This window comes from Hemitrygon akajei, chromosome 2 (assembly GCF_048418815.1).
Source record: "Hemitrygon akajei chromosome 2, sHemAka1.3, whole genome shotgun sequence".
NCBI classification, from domain to species: domain Eukaryota; kingdom Metazoa; phylum Chordata; class Chondrichthyes; order Myliobatiformes; family Dasyatidae; genus Hemitrygon; species Hemitrygon akajei.
The window spans coordinates 208,207,196-208,222,155 of record NC_133125.1 but is presented as its reverse complement, the minus strand read 5'-3'; the positions used below and the strand labels follow the sequence as shown (position 1 = coordinate 208,222,155).

The window sequence follows — 14,960 nt, the reverse complement described above, 5'->3', positions numbered from 1 at the left end:
CGGGTCCTGACAGGATATTCCCTAGGACCTTGAGGGAAGTTAGTATAGAAATAGCAGGGGCTCTGACAGAAATATTTAAAATGTCATTAGAAATGGGAATGGTCCCGGAGGATTGGCGCATTGCTCATGTGATTCCATTGTTTAAAAAAGGTTCTAAGAGTAAACTAGCAATTATAGGCCTGTCAGTTTGACGTCAGTGGTGGGTAAATTAATGGAAAGTATTCTTAGAGATGGTATATATAATTATCTGGATAGACAGGGTCTGATTAGGAACAGTCAGCATGGATTTGTGCATGGAAGGTCATGTCTGACAAATCTTACTGAATTTTTTGAAGAGGTTACGAGGAAAGTTGACGAGGGTAAAGCAGTGGATGTTGTCTATATGGACTTCAGTAAGGCCTTTGACAAGGTTCCGCACGGAAGGTTAGTTAGGAAGGTTCAATCGTTAGGTATTAATATTGAAGTAGTAAAATGGATTCAATAGTGGCTGCATGGGAGATGCCAGAGAGTAGTGGCGGATAACTGTTTGTCAGGTTGGAGGCCGGTGACTAGTGGTGTGCCTCAGGGATCTGTACTGGGTCCAATGTTGTTTGTAATATACATTAATGATCTGGATGATGGGGAGGTAAATTGGATTAGTAAGTATGCAGATGATACTAAGGTAGGTGGCATTGTGGATAATGAAGCAGGTTTTCAAAGCTTGCAGAGAGATTTAGGCCAGTTAGTAGAGTGGGCTGAACGAAGGCAGATGGAGTTTAATGCTGATAAGTGTGAGGTATATTTTGGTAGGAATAATCCAAATAGGACATACATGGTAAATGGCAGGGCATTGAAGAATGCAGTAGAACAGAGTGATCTAGAAATAATGGTGCATAGTTCCCTGAAGATGGAATTTCAAGTGGATAGGGTGGTGAAGAAAGCTTTTGGTATGCTGGCCTTTATAAATCAGAGCATTGAGTATAGGAGTTGGGATGTAATGTTAAAATTGTACAAGGCATTGGTAAGGCTGAATTTGGAGTGTTGTGTACAGTTCTGGTCACCAAATTATAGGAAAGATGTCAACAAAATAGAGAGAGTACAGAGAAGATAACTAATACTAGTACATTAAATTAACTATATAGCATGGAGCAGGTGATGTGTTACTGCTGCGAGATGTGGGAACCGGTAGACCCCATTGAGGGACACGGCGACTACATTTGCAGCAAGTGTTTGTTGCTCGAGGAACTCCAGCTTCATATTGATGAGCTGCAGTCCGAGCTTCAGACACTGCGACACATCATGGAGGGGGAGAGTTACCTGGTCTCTGTGTACCAGGAGATAGCCACATCTAATAGATTAACTAATGTAGATTGCAGTCAAGCACAGGATGGTGTGGCTATGAGTGAGGCAAGTAGGGGAATCCAGGAGGTAGGGCTGGAGGAGATGCAGGCCTTGCTCTTGTCCAACAGATTCAAGGCTTTAACTCCCTGTGAGGGCAGGAGCGGGGACTGTGGGGAGGATGAGCAACCTGCCCATAGCACCGTGGAGTGGGGGGCCATTCCAGAGGGGGGAGTCAATAGAAATGTTGTAGTAATAGGGGACAGTATCATCAGGGGGATAGATAGGGTTCTCTGCAACCGAGAGCGAGAGTCCCGAAGGCTATGTTGCCTGCCTGGTGCCAGGGTTAAGAACATCTCTTCTGGGCTGGAGAGAAACTTGCAGTGGGAGGGGGAGGATCCAGTTGTCTTAGTACACGTCGGTACTAATGACATAGATAGGACAAGGAAGAAGGTTCTGTTACAGGAATATGAGCAGCTAGGGGTCAAATTAAAAAACAGAACCTCAAGGGTAATAATCTCTGGATTATTACCTGAGCCACGAGCAAATTTGGCTAGGTTAAATAAAATTAGGGAGTTAAACGCGTGGCTCAAAGACTGGTGTGGGAGAAGTGGGTTTTGCTTCTTGGGACACTGGCACCAGTACTGGGACAGGAAAGAACTGTTCCGGAGGGACGGGCTTCACCTGAACCGGGCTGGGGTTAGTGTCTTGGCGAATCATATAACTAGGTCTGCAGAGAGGTCTTTAAACTAACTAGTGGGGGGGAGGATTCTAGAGAGCAAATAATTAAAAAGACAATGGAGAAGGTAATGGATGTAGGTAAAAGTGGAGGAATAAAAAGACAGAGTGTGTCAGGAGGGGAAAGAATGTACGGAGATAAGCGTAAAGTTGTACAAAAGGAAAAGGTAGGAAATAAGTGTCAAATATATTTGAAAGTCCTTTATTTGAATGCACGTAGTATTAGGAATAAAATTGATGAGTTGACAGTACAAATAATTATGTATGGTTATGATATTGTGGCAATTACGGAAACATGGCTGCAGGGTGACCAGGACTGGGAATTAAACATACAAGGGTATTCGACAATTAGGACAGACAGGCAAGAAGGAAAAGGAGGTGGGGTGGCTATGTTAATAAAGCAAGAAATCACTGCAATAAAGCGAAATGATATTGGCTCAAAGGATCAGGATAATGAAACAAATTTGGGTAGAAATAAGAAATAGTAAAGGGAAAAAAGCAGTGGTGGGAGTAGTCTATAGGCCTCCAAACAGCTGTAACTCAGTTGGTCGGAGCATAAATCAGGAAATAGTTGGGGCTTGTAATAAGGGAACAGCTATAATTATGGGGGATTTTAACTTTCATATTGACTGGACTAATCAAGTCGGACACGGCAGCCTTGAAGAAGAGTTTATTGAGTGTATTCGGGATGGGTTCCTTGAACAATACGTTACTGAGCCGACAAGGGGGCAAGCAGTCTTAGATCTGGTCCTGTGTAATGAGACAGGACTAATAAAAAATGTCCTAGTAAAGGATCCCCTTGGAATGAGTGACCATAACATGGTCGAATTCCATATTCAATTAGAGGATGAAAGGGTTGGATCTCAAACAAGCGTACTGAGCTTAAATAAAGGAGACTATGATGGTATGAGAGCGGAATTGCTTAAGATGGATTGGGAAAATAGATTAAAGGGTAGATCGGTACTTGATCAGTGGTGTATATTTAAGGAGTTATTTTACAACTATCAAGAAAAATATATTCCACTGAAGAAAAAAGGGTGTAAAAGAAAAAATAGTTATCCGTGGCTAAGTAAAGAAATAAAGCAAAGTATACGACTAAAAAGAAAGTTATATAAGGTAGCTAAATCTAGTGGGAAGATTGAAGATCGAGAAGCTTTTAAAGATCAGCAGCAAATAACAAAAAGATTGATTAAGAAGGGGAAGATAGATTATGAAAGTAAATTGGCGAAAAACATAAAAGCAGATAGTAAGAGTTTTTATAGTTACATAAAAAGAAAAAGGGTGGCTAAAGTAAATGTTGGTCCCCTAGAAGTTGAGACCGGGAAATTAATGGTAGGGGACATGGAGATGGCGGAAACGCTGAACAAATATTTTGTATCAGTTTTTACAGTAGAGGACACTCAAAATATCCCTACACTGGATAAACAGGGAGCTGTAGGGGGAGAGAAGCTAACTACAATTCAAATCACCAAGGAAATGGTACTTGATAAATTAATGGGACTGAAGGTGGATAAATCCCCTGGACCGGATGGCTTGCATCCTAGGGTCTTAAGGGAAGTGGCGGTCGGGATTGTGGATGCATTAGTGATAATTTTTCAAAACTTGCTGGACTCGGCAATGGTCCCGGAAGATTGGAAAAATGCTAATGTAACTCCTTTATTTAAAAAGGGCAATAGACAGTAGGCTGGGAATTATAGGCCAGTTAGCCTAACATCTGTGGTTGGCAAACTGTTGGAATCGATAATTAAGGAAACAGTAACAGGGCATTTGGATAAACATAGCTTAATAGGACAAAGTCAGCATGGCTTTACAAAAGGGAAGTCATGTTTGACAAATTTGTTGGTGTTCTTTGAGGACATAACATATAGGGTAGATAAAGGGGAACCAGTGGATGTGGTGTATTTGGACTTCCAAAAGGCATTTGACAAGGTGCCACACCAAAGATTATTACTTAAAGTAAAAAATCATGGGATTGGGGATAATATTCTGGCATGGGTGGAGGATTGACTTTCTAACAGAAAACAGAGAGTTGGGATAAATGGTTTATTCTCAGACTGGCAGTTGGTGACTAGTGGTGTTCTGCAGGGGTCGGTGTTGGGACCCCAACTCTTTACAATCTATATTAATGATTTGGATAAAGGGACTAAGTGCAATGTATCGAAGTTTGCTGATGACACAAAGATGGGAGGGAGTGTAATGAGTGCGGAGGACATTGAAACCCTGCAGGGGGACATAGATAGGCTGAGTGATTGGGCAGACATTTGGCAGATGAAATATAATACTGACAAGTGTGAGGTCTTGCACTTTGGCAGGAAAAATAATAGAGCAAGTTATTATCTAAATGGAGAGAAACTGGAAAATGCTTCTGTGCAAAGGGATCTGGGGGTCCTGGTGCAGGAAACACAAAAAGTTAGCATGCAAGTGCAGCAGGTGGTCAAGAAGGCCAATGGAATGCTGGCTTTTATTGCTAGGGGGATGGAGTATAAGAACAGGGAGGTCTTACTGCAGTTGTACCGGGTATTGGTGAGACCACACCTGGAGTACTGAGTGCAGTTCTGGTGTCCATATTTAAGAAAGGACATACTGGCTCTCGAGGCAGTGCAGAGAAGGTTCACTAGGTTAATTCCGGGGATGGGTGGGTTGACGTATGATGAGAGGTTGAGTAGATTGGGACTGTACTCATTGGAGTTCCGAAGAATGAGAGGCGATCTTATTGAAACATATAAGATTGTGAAGGGGCTTGATCGGGTGGATGCGGGGAGAATGTTCCCAATGATGGGTGAAACTAGGACTAGGGGACATAGTCTTAAAATAAGGGGATGCCATTCCAGGACTGAGATGCGGAGAAATTTCTTCACTCAGAGGGTAGTGGGGCTGTGGAATTTACTGTCCCAGAGAGCTGTGGAAGCTACTACACTCAATAAATTCAAAATGGAGATAGACATTTTCCTGGATAAAAATGGCATTAGGGGATACGGTGAGCGAGCAGGTAAGTGGACATGAGGCTAGGTTTAGATCAGCCATGTGATCTCCTGGACCAGTTTTCGATAGCCTGGATGGGTCGGAGAGGAATTTTCCAGATTTTTTTTCCTCAATTGGCAACTCGGTTTTGTCCCCCCGGGCGATCACATGGGTTTGGGCGGGATAAATAATAAAATAAAATGGGCGGCACGGTGCCCTGTTGGTTGGCACTGTTGCCTTGTGGGATTCGGTGAAAACTAGAGTTAAGATTGGATCAGCCATGATCTTGTTGAATGGCGGAGCAGGCTTGAGGGGCCGATTGGCCTACTCCTGCTCCTATCTCTTATGTTCTTATGTTCTTATGTAAGATTTACTAGAATGTTACCTGGGATTCAGCACCTAAATTACAGGGAAAGGTTGAACAAGTTAGGTCTTTATTCTTTGGAGCATAGAAGGTTGAGGGGGGACTTGATATTTAAAATTATGAGGGGGATAGATAGAGTTGACGTTGATAGGCTTTTTCTATTGAGAATAGGGGAGATTCAAACAAGAGGACATGAGTTGAGAGTTAGGGGGCAAAATTTTAAGGGTAACACAAGGGGGAATTTCTTTACTCAGAGCGTGGTAGTTGTGTGGAATGAGCTTCCAGTAGAAGTGGTAGAGGCAGGTTCAGTATTGTCTTCAAAAGTAAAATTGGATAGGTATATGGACAGGAAAGGAATGGAGGGTTATGGGCTGAGTGCGGGCCAGTGGGACTAGGTGAGAGTAAGCGTTCAGCACGGACTAGAAGGGCCGAGATGGCCTGTTTCTGTGCTGTAATTGTTATATGGTTATATGGTTATAAAGTGATACCAAAATACATACATGACAACAAAAATTCACTCCAAGATGAGCTCAATGCTTTTCATGCTTATTTTGACCATCAAAATGTGAAAGTATCTTCATGAGCTCCCACAGCCCCTGATGATCCTGCCATTTCAGTCTCTGAGGCTTACATGAGAGTATCCTTCCAGAGGGTCAACCCACGGAAAGCATCTGGCCTGGGTGGTGTACCTGGCTGAATCCTAAGGACCTGTGCTAATCAACTGACTGGAGTGTTCACCAATATCTTTAACCCCTCACTTCAGCAGTCTGTTGTATCCATTTGCTTCAAGCCGGCTTGGCCAGTAACGAAGAAGAACAGGAAACCTGCCTCAGTGACTATCACTCAATGGCACTTACATCCACTGAGATAAAGTGCTTTGAGAGGTTGCTGGTGAAACATATTCACTCCTGCTTGAGAAGCAATTTGGATCTACTTCAATTTGCCTACCGTCACAACAGGTCAACAGCAGATGCCATTTCACTGGCTCTTCACTCAACCCTGGAACAGCTCGACAATTAAGGTGCATACATCAGGATGCAATTCACTGACTACAGTGCAGCATTCAAAACTATTGCCCCCTCAAAATTAATCAATAAGCTTCCAGTACTAGGCCTCAATACGTCATCGTCTGACTGAATCCTCAATTTTCAGACCTCAGTCAGTTCAGATTGGCATAAAAATCTCCACAGTTTCACTCAGCGCAGGAGCCCCACAGGCTGTGTGCTTCACCCCCTGCTCTACTCACATTGTACTTATGACTGGGAGTCTAAGCACAACTCCAATGCTATAGTTCAGTTTCTGATATCACTGTCATTGACCAAATCAAGGGTCGTGGCGAATCAGGAAATAGGAGGGAGATGGAAAATATGGTTGAGTGGTGCCACAGCAACAACCTCTCCCTCAATATCAGCAAGACAAAGGAGGTGAATATTGACCAGGAGGATGCAAATGGAGGTCCATGAGCCAGTCCTCACTGGTGTATCAGAGCTGGAGAGCATCAGTAATATAAAATTCCAAGGTGTTATTATTTCAGAAGATCTGTCCTGGGCCCAGCACTTAAATGCCTTTGTGAAGAAAGTATGTAGCACCTCTGCTTGCTGAGAAGTTTGTGAAAATTCAGCACAACATCTAAAATTTTGACAAACTTCTCTAGATGTGTAGTGGAGATTATATTGACGAGATGCATCACAGCCTGGTATGGAAACACCAGTGCTTGTGTGGAAAAGCTATGATAAAGTAATGGATACCATCCAGTCCATCACTGGTAAAGCCTCCCACACCAGCACATCAACATGTAACGCTGTCACAGGGCAGCAGCATCCATCATCAGGGACCCCAGCCATCCAGGCCATGCTGTTGCCATCAGGAACAAGGTACAGAAACTTCAGGACCCTCACCACCAGGTTCAGGAACAGTTATTACCCCTCAACCATCAGGCTCTTTGACCAAAGAGGATAACTTCAGTTGCCCTATACTGAACTGTTCCCACTTCATCTCATGTTCTCCATATTCATTGCTTACTTATTATTATGATTATTTTTTCCTCTCTTTTTGTATTTGTACTGTTTGTTTATTTTTCTTTGCATATTGGCTGTTGTCTGTCCTGTTGGGTGCCGTCTTTCAATGATTCTACTGTGTTTCTTGCATTTACTGTGATTACCTGCAAGAAAGGGAACCTCAGGGTTGTACATGGTGACATACAGTATATGTACTTCGATAATAAATTTACATTGAATTTTGACTTTGAGATGGGGTATGTGAATCAGGTGGAAAATGGGCATGTGAGGAACAGCATTCAGGAAAACATGAAATGGGATTGATGTGATTGCTCTGAGGAACAATATAGATTTGATAGGCTGAACCGACACCTTCCATGTCAGAGGAAAATACAACAGAGCAATATAGTAAATTAATCTTCACCTTTCATCGGACAGGAACAGTCACACATCCTTCAATCCCACGTCAAATTGCAGACGGTTGAACTGCAACAGATTCTCACCAAGGAAGGGCAGCACAAACTTAGAGATCTCAGGGAAGAAGAGGAGAGGATTCTAAATCCAATGGATAGAAATCTTCGAAAGATACAAGAGAATTTAAATTCTATTCAGGATGAAATCTCAAGGTTACAGGAACAGATGGATCAAAAAGAGAGTGTGATATTTCTCAAGGTGAGAGTTTATATTTCAATTTGTTTTTATAAAAGCAGACAAAATTGGGATCAATATGTTTGAGGTAACTGTGACATTTAGAAATGGTTGTAAACAGATATAAGGCAGACATATGTTTCGAAGTTCAAGACTGTTGTCTCCAAAACTGGACATCACAGTGTCTGTACATCAGAGGACAGTTTGTAATCTTCTTGTGAATGAGTTACTCTGAACATAACACTGAACTGGTGATTGTTTCCTTGATCCCTATATCAAACATCCCTGAAACTCACATTAAAATCCAGTTCCAGTCACACTGTGAGTGTGTTTGGTGCTGTTGGTGAGGGTCTTTCTGTCAATCAGTGAGAGTAAAGGACCAAATCCAGAAGACAGACATCCCACTCTGCAAAAACTCATTTCAGTGAGGTAGCACCACCACCCCAGCTCCCCGCAACCCCATATCTGCTCTCCCCCCCCCCCACCCGTCGACCACCAAGGGTGTATGTATACAGGTGTATCCTTATTATATTGTCTAATGCAGAAAATGTGACATTAAAAAATGTACTTATATTATCATAGTTTTTTTTATTCTACTACAACTTTAATCAAGTCTACAGGGAGTTTGGCCTCATCATGTAGGACATCAATGGAGTAGCTCCTGAGCAGCTAGCCAGCTAGTTTAAATAATGTTAACTATGCTAATGAACGAATGACACTTGTTAAATTCACCTCAACATGTCTTTTACAGTCATTTAACCCACCAGGGGCAATAGAAAAGTCACTGTTGCAAACAGTGCAGCGAGCAACACTGTCATTATTTTTGCCCCTATTAGGCAGGGGTACACTTTAGTGCAGTCTGGGGTTAGGTACATTTTATATTTTCTTTTTTTGGAACACTCTGCCATGGTGCTGCAGGACACGAAACTGAACTGATGGACAATGAAAGAGAGAGAGAGGTCGACAGCCCACAGAGAAAACTGATAGGTCTACTTAGCACAAAGAGAGAGCAATCAGGATTCTTTTTTTCTCTCTCTCTCTCTCCCTCTCTCTCCCCCTCTCTCTTTCTCCCCTTCTCTCTCTCTCTCTCTCTTCTCTCCCCCCCAAAAAAAATTGATTTCCAGGATATTGTGTATAATTTGCGGGCATCAGGGAACCGCTATCAATATGTGGAAGACTCCTGGAACTTCCGGGAGAGGTGGGATGTCTGAGAATGTGACCCATCGACAGGTAAATCCACTCACCCTTTGATTAGCAGTTTAAGGGCAACCTACGCTGTTTCTTTGTATCACACACAAAATTCTGGAGGAAATCAGCAGGCCAGGCAGCATCTAATGTTTTGGCCCGAAAACCTTCAGTCCTGCCGAAGGGTTTTGGCCTGAAACATTGACTCTGCTTTTTTCCATAAATGCTCCCTGGCCTGCTGAGTTCCTCCAGCATTTTGTGTGTGTTGCTCGGATTTTCAGCATCTGCAGATTTTCACTTGTTTCTGTTTCTTTGTTTATTCAGGTATAGGATTACACGGGATTAAATCCCATTCCCCATCATTGGCTGACCATTCAGTCCATTCTCTCCTATCAGTTTCCCTGGTGCACAAGCCTCCTCCCACCTACTCACCACACCCAGTAACAGTGTCCCCAACTCCATGGTCCCTCATGTGTTTATCCAGCTTCCCCATTACATTCAATCTCTGCTGTTCCACTTCAGCCACTCCTGTAGCAGTGAGTTCCACATTCTCTTCACTACATTTCTTGTGGCATTTATTAACGACCAACTGATGTTTTATCTTTGACTTTTGGTCTCCACACAAGCAGCAATATTTTCTCCACTTCCACGCCATCAAATCCATTCAGAATCTTAAATTCCTCCAACTGGCCCTCCCTGACATCATATCCAGATAAAAATGCACAACCTGTCCTGTCTGTCCTGTAAGTTTCATCCTCTCAGTTATGGTCTAATTTTCAGAAATATTCCTTCCAATTTACCCTGTGGTTCTGTATTATTTATGGAGGACTGTAGGAGTGGGAATTTTCAACACCATGTAATTATTTGGATGAAATTCCAGATGTGTACAGTAAGTCTCAGTCTATTCAGATTTGTGTTTTATTTATTTCAGGAGGCAGCTCGTCGGAAGAGGAGGTAGGATATGTTCTTTACTGAATCTCTGTATGGATTTGTAAAATAGTTCAACATTTCAGTTTATAATCAACAATTTTATATTTGCAGAATTAGTGATGATCATGAACTATTGTCAGTGACAGACGGTGCCCTGCCAGTTGAAAAATTTGATCATCCCTATTTGTTGACCACAACGTTGAGAGAAACACTTGATTCCATTAATCGAGGTAAAACTTACACTGATTTATTTTTCCTTGTTTATGGGACACAATTAATTAAAATTAGAAACAAAGATTGGTTGTTATAATGAGCTGAAGGGGAACTGTAGTTTTATTCCAGTATCAATCCTGGGAAATGTCACTGTCAGATGGTCAGCTGGAGATGTCAGATCCAAGTCAAGTCAAGTCAAGTCACTTTTTATTGTCATTTCAACCATATCTGTTGGTACAGTACACAGTAAAAACGAGACAATGTTTTATCAGGACCATGGTGCTACATGAAACGGTACAAAAACTACACTGAACTACGTAAAAAACAACACAGAAAAAAACTACACTAGACTACAGACCTACCCAGGACTGCATAAAATGCACAAAAACAGTGCAGGCATTACAATAAATAATAAACAAGACAATAGGCACAGTAGAGGGCAGTAAGTTGGTGTCAGTCCAGACACTGGGTATTGAGGAGTCTGATAGCTTGGGGGAAGAAACTGTTACATAGTCTGGTCGTGAGAGCCCGAATGCTTCGGTGCCTTTTCCCAGATGGCAGGAGGGAGAAGAGATTGTATGAGGGGTGCGTGGGGTCCTTCATAATGCTGTTTGCTTTGCGGATGCAGCGTGTAGAGTAAATGCCCCTGAACACATCGACACAGGGGCACAATACAACCAATACACGGGACTGTTAGATTAAACACTGCACCCTGGTCCCATCCAGACTGTACAAACCCAATAGGATATGAGTGTGAATCACATAAGCGGGAGAATTAGTATTCATTTACTGACATTAGAGGGAATAAAGGGCAAGCATAGTAGCGTAGCGCTTGTTGTGAAGCTGTCCCATCTCGGGGTGTCAGAACTCAGAGTTTAATTCTGACGCCATCTGTAAGGAGTTTGTACATTCTCCCTTGACTGCATGAGTTTGTCCAGAGATGTAGCAGTTGGTAGATTAATTGGTCATTGTAAATTGTCCTGTGATTAGGTTAGTGTTAAAAGAGGCTGGTTGGGCCAGAAGGGGCTGTTCCACACTGTATCACTAAATAAAATAAAACAAAGTTTTTATCAGTGTGGTGACCAGTATTTTCAGAAAGATACACGAGTCCCTCCTTTACCGCTTACCCTGTTCGTGACTGCAGACTCAGGTCTGCCCCCTGCTGGTCTCATGTGCTCACTGTTATTACCAAACCACCACATTGAAACATCGTCAGTCTGAGCCGACACACCAACCAGCATTGAATTGACCTCGCTCAAGATTTCACCAGCACTTCCTCTTTTCTATGATCTTCAGATGGCAACTATTCATTTCAAACCATTCCCCACTGTGTCTGTGCCGACTGTGAAACTAAATTAAACTAATCCCACCTGTCTGGCCACATTCTATATCCCTCCATTCCCTGCCTGTTCCTGTGTCTGTCGAAATGGCTCTTAAACATTGCTGTTGTATCCATTTTCTTGATAGTCCTATTTATTTGGTGGTTAACTAACATGTTTCAGGTTTGCACTTTATTCCATTGTAAAGCACTTTGAGTTACATCATTTGTATGAAAATTGCTCCATAAATAAATTCTTCCTATTATTATTCTTATCATTGTATTTTTAGTTCTTTCTCAGAGGTACGGGAATAGCCAACTTAGCAATTGCTAGTAACTTTCAGACTATTCTAGTTTGGTTTAGTAATGTCGCTTTCTGGAGATCAACATAAATATTGCTGTGTAGGCCTAATTGTTTAATGTAGGCCTAATTGTGTGGTGACTTTGGGATGATACCAGTTGCAGATATTACCAGTGGGACAATGTATATTTTATATTGTTACTATTTTTACTCCAAATTCAAAAACAAGCTGCTGGAGGAACTCAGCAGGTCAGATAGCATCTGCAGAGACAGTTTCAGGTGGAGACCCTGCATCAGAGCACTGCATCTGTAGTCTCTTGTGGTCTCCACAACACTTCAAATGAGACCTTACCAAAGTTTCAAACAACTGCAACAGGACTTGCCAACTTCCAAATTCAATACCACAAAACAAGCCTGATCACGCTCTACACTTGTGTTGCCACTTGAGGGAGCTGTGCTCTTGGACCCTGATATCCCTCTGTCATCAATGCTCCTGGGGTCCTCTCATCCGCTCTATAATTTACTTGTAATCTGCTCATATTTTACTTTCCAAAATGTACCCTCTCTCACTTGTCCAGGTTAAACTCCATCAGCTGTGTCTCCATCCAGATCTCCAACTGTTCTATATTGTACTGTATCCTTCAACAACATTCCTGCTATCCAGAACTCCACCAAATTTATATCTTTGCAAGTGTACAGCCCACATATATGTAGGGGCAAGGATCGGAAGATTGTCCACATACAGACCACAGAACCTGCTGTTTCCAGAGCTGGAAGCCATGTATCTCCCTAGACAGCAATCCCTACTGCCGACCTCAACAGTTCTAATAATCTTGAGCAGATTCAGAACCCAGACTCCACCGCCGTCAATGCGGGTTCCAACTGCCTGGACTGACAACACCGCCAGGCCAGGACTTTACACATTGCGTTGGAACCTCAGTCTCCCCTTTCCCCACCACCACTCTGCAATCCCGTGTATCTCAGGTCCCACCGTCAGCTCTTGGGTCTACGGAGACTGCATCTTACTCCCACCCACCTGGCCCTGATCATCCAGTCCCTATACACCTCTAACCCTATCAGGAGGGCCTTAAAGCTGTTTGCTTCTTTCTAGATAACAGACCCAACCAGTTCTCCTCCACCACCACTCTTCATTGACTGGTGGAACTTGTCCTCACTCACAATCATTTCTCCTTTGGCTCCTCCCACTTCCTTCAAGCAAAAGGTAGACATGGGCACTTGGTTGGGTCCCAGCTATGCCTGCCTGTTTGTCAGCTACGTGGAACAGTCACAAGCCTACACTGGTGTCACTCCCCAACTTTTCCTACGCTACATCGACGACTGTATTGGTGCTGCTTCCTGCAGCCACACTGAGCTCGTCAACTTCATCAGCTTTGCCTCCAACTTCTACCCTGGCGTCAAATTTACCTGGTCCACTTCTGACAGCCCTCTCCCCTTTCTCAGTCTCTGTCTCTGTCTCTAGAGACAGTTTATCTACTGATATCTTTTATAAACTCTCTGGGTCAGAGCTACCTGCACACAGTCACTCTCAGTTCCTCTGTCTCCACCACATCTGCTCTAAGGATGAGGGTTCTCATTCCAAAACAAAGGAGGTGTCCTCCTCCTTCACAGAAATCACTGCCCTTCCTCCCCCATCCATGCTGCCTTCAAACTGATCTCTTCCGTTTCTCGCATGTCTGCCGTCACCCCATTCTCCCGCCTACTCACCAGGGATAGGCTTCCTCTTGCCCTTACCAACCACCCCACCAGTCTCCACATCCAGCACATAACTCTCCACAACTTCCACCATCTTCAAAGGTATCCCACCAGGAAACATGTCTTCCTCCTCCCCCCCCCCTCCCACCAACTTTCCCCAGAGATCCTTCCAGATGAGGCGACACTTCACCTGTGAGTCTGTTGGGGTCACCCTGGTGGCCTCCTGTAGATTGGGAGTCTGCTTCGCCAAGCACTTACCAGAAAAATGTGGGATCTCGTGGTATCCACCCATTTCAATTCTACTTCCCATTCTCAGTCCATGGCCTTCTCTACTGCCGTGATGAGACCACACTCTGGCAGGAGGAGCAACACCTTATATTCTGTTCGGGTAGCATCTAACCTGATGGCATGAACATCGGTTTCTTGAACTTCTGGTAATGCCCCCCTCTCCATCACCATTCCTAGTCCCATTTCCCCCTCTCTGCTTATCTCCTTACCTGCTCATCACCTCGCTCTGGTGCTCCTCCCACATTCCCTTTCTTCCATGGCCTTCTGCCCCCTCCTATCAGATTCCCCCTTCTCCAGCCTTTACCTCTTTCACCAATCGACTCCTCAGCTCTTTACTTCACACTTCCCCTCTCCCAGTTTCACCGATCACCTGCTACCTTGCACTTCTTGCTCCCTTCTCACCATCTCCTTGTTCTAACTTCCAATCCTTTCTTTCCAGTGATGATGAACGGTCTCGGCTTGAAACGTTGACTGTACTCTTTAGATGCTGCTTGGCCTGCTGAGCTCCTCCAGCATTTTGTTTCTCTCGCTTGGATTTCCAGCACATTTTTTTTATCTTGTAGCCCACATACAGTATGGTACTCAACAACAGAGTGACCAGCATTGAACTCTGTGCCATACTATTCATCACAGACGTCCAGACAGAGTAACACTCCTCCACCACAGCCCTCTGTCTTCTGTGGCCAAGGCAATTGTGAATCCAATCTACAATCCTCCTTTGTAATATGGATACGTTCCAAGACGTAATGACTCATTTGCCTTAATTTCCCATCTCCCAGACTTGTTTCCATGGGAAATACATAAATGGCCTCTGTCATTTCCTGTGACTCCGGATATCAATGATCACATTGATCCTGAATGGGGGGGACTCCCTGCATCAGGACTGAGAGTGGAATGTGCATGATGGGGTGGTGGAGGTGGGCTTGTGAGGAACTGCATTAACGGTTCACCAGCACACTTCTCACCCCTCCCCATCTGGTTCTGGTT

The 14,960-nt window shown here is 43.6% G+C and overlaps 1 protein-coding gene across 1 annotated transcript in view; it reads left to right on the top strand.

The window, feature by feature from the left end:
* The window catches only part of LOC140722216 (uncharacterized), a 140,737-nt gene that overhangs the window by 95,239 nt on the left and 30,538 nt on the right, over positions 1 to 14,960 (top strand). Inside the window, exons 16-18 of the mRNA XM_073037009.1 lie at positions 7,816 to 8,049; positions 10,142 to 10,164; positions 10,252 to 10,370. Of these exons, the coding sequence (XP_072893110.1) occupies positions 7,816 to 8,049; positions 10,142 to 10,164; positions 10,252 to 10,370 (376 nt within the window). The remainder of the gene's footprint in view (positions 1 to 7,815; positions 8,050 to 10,141; positions 10,165 to 10,251; positions 10,371 to 14,960) is intronic.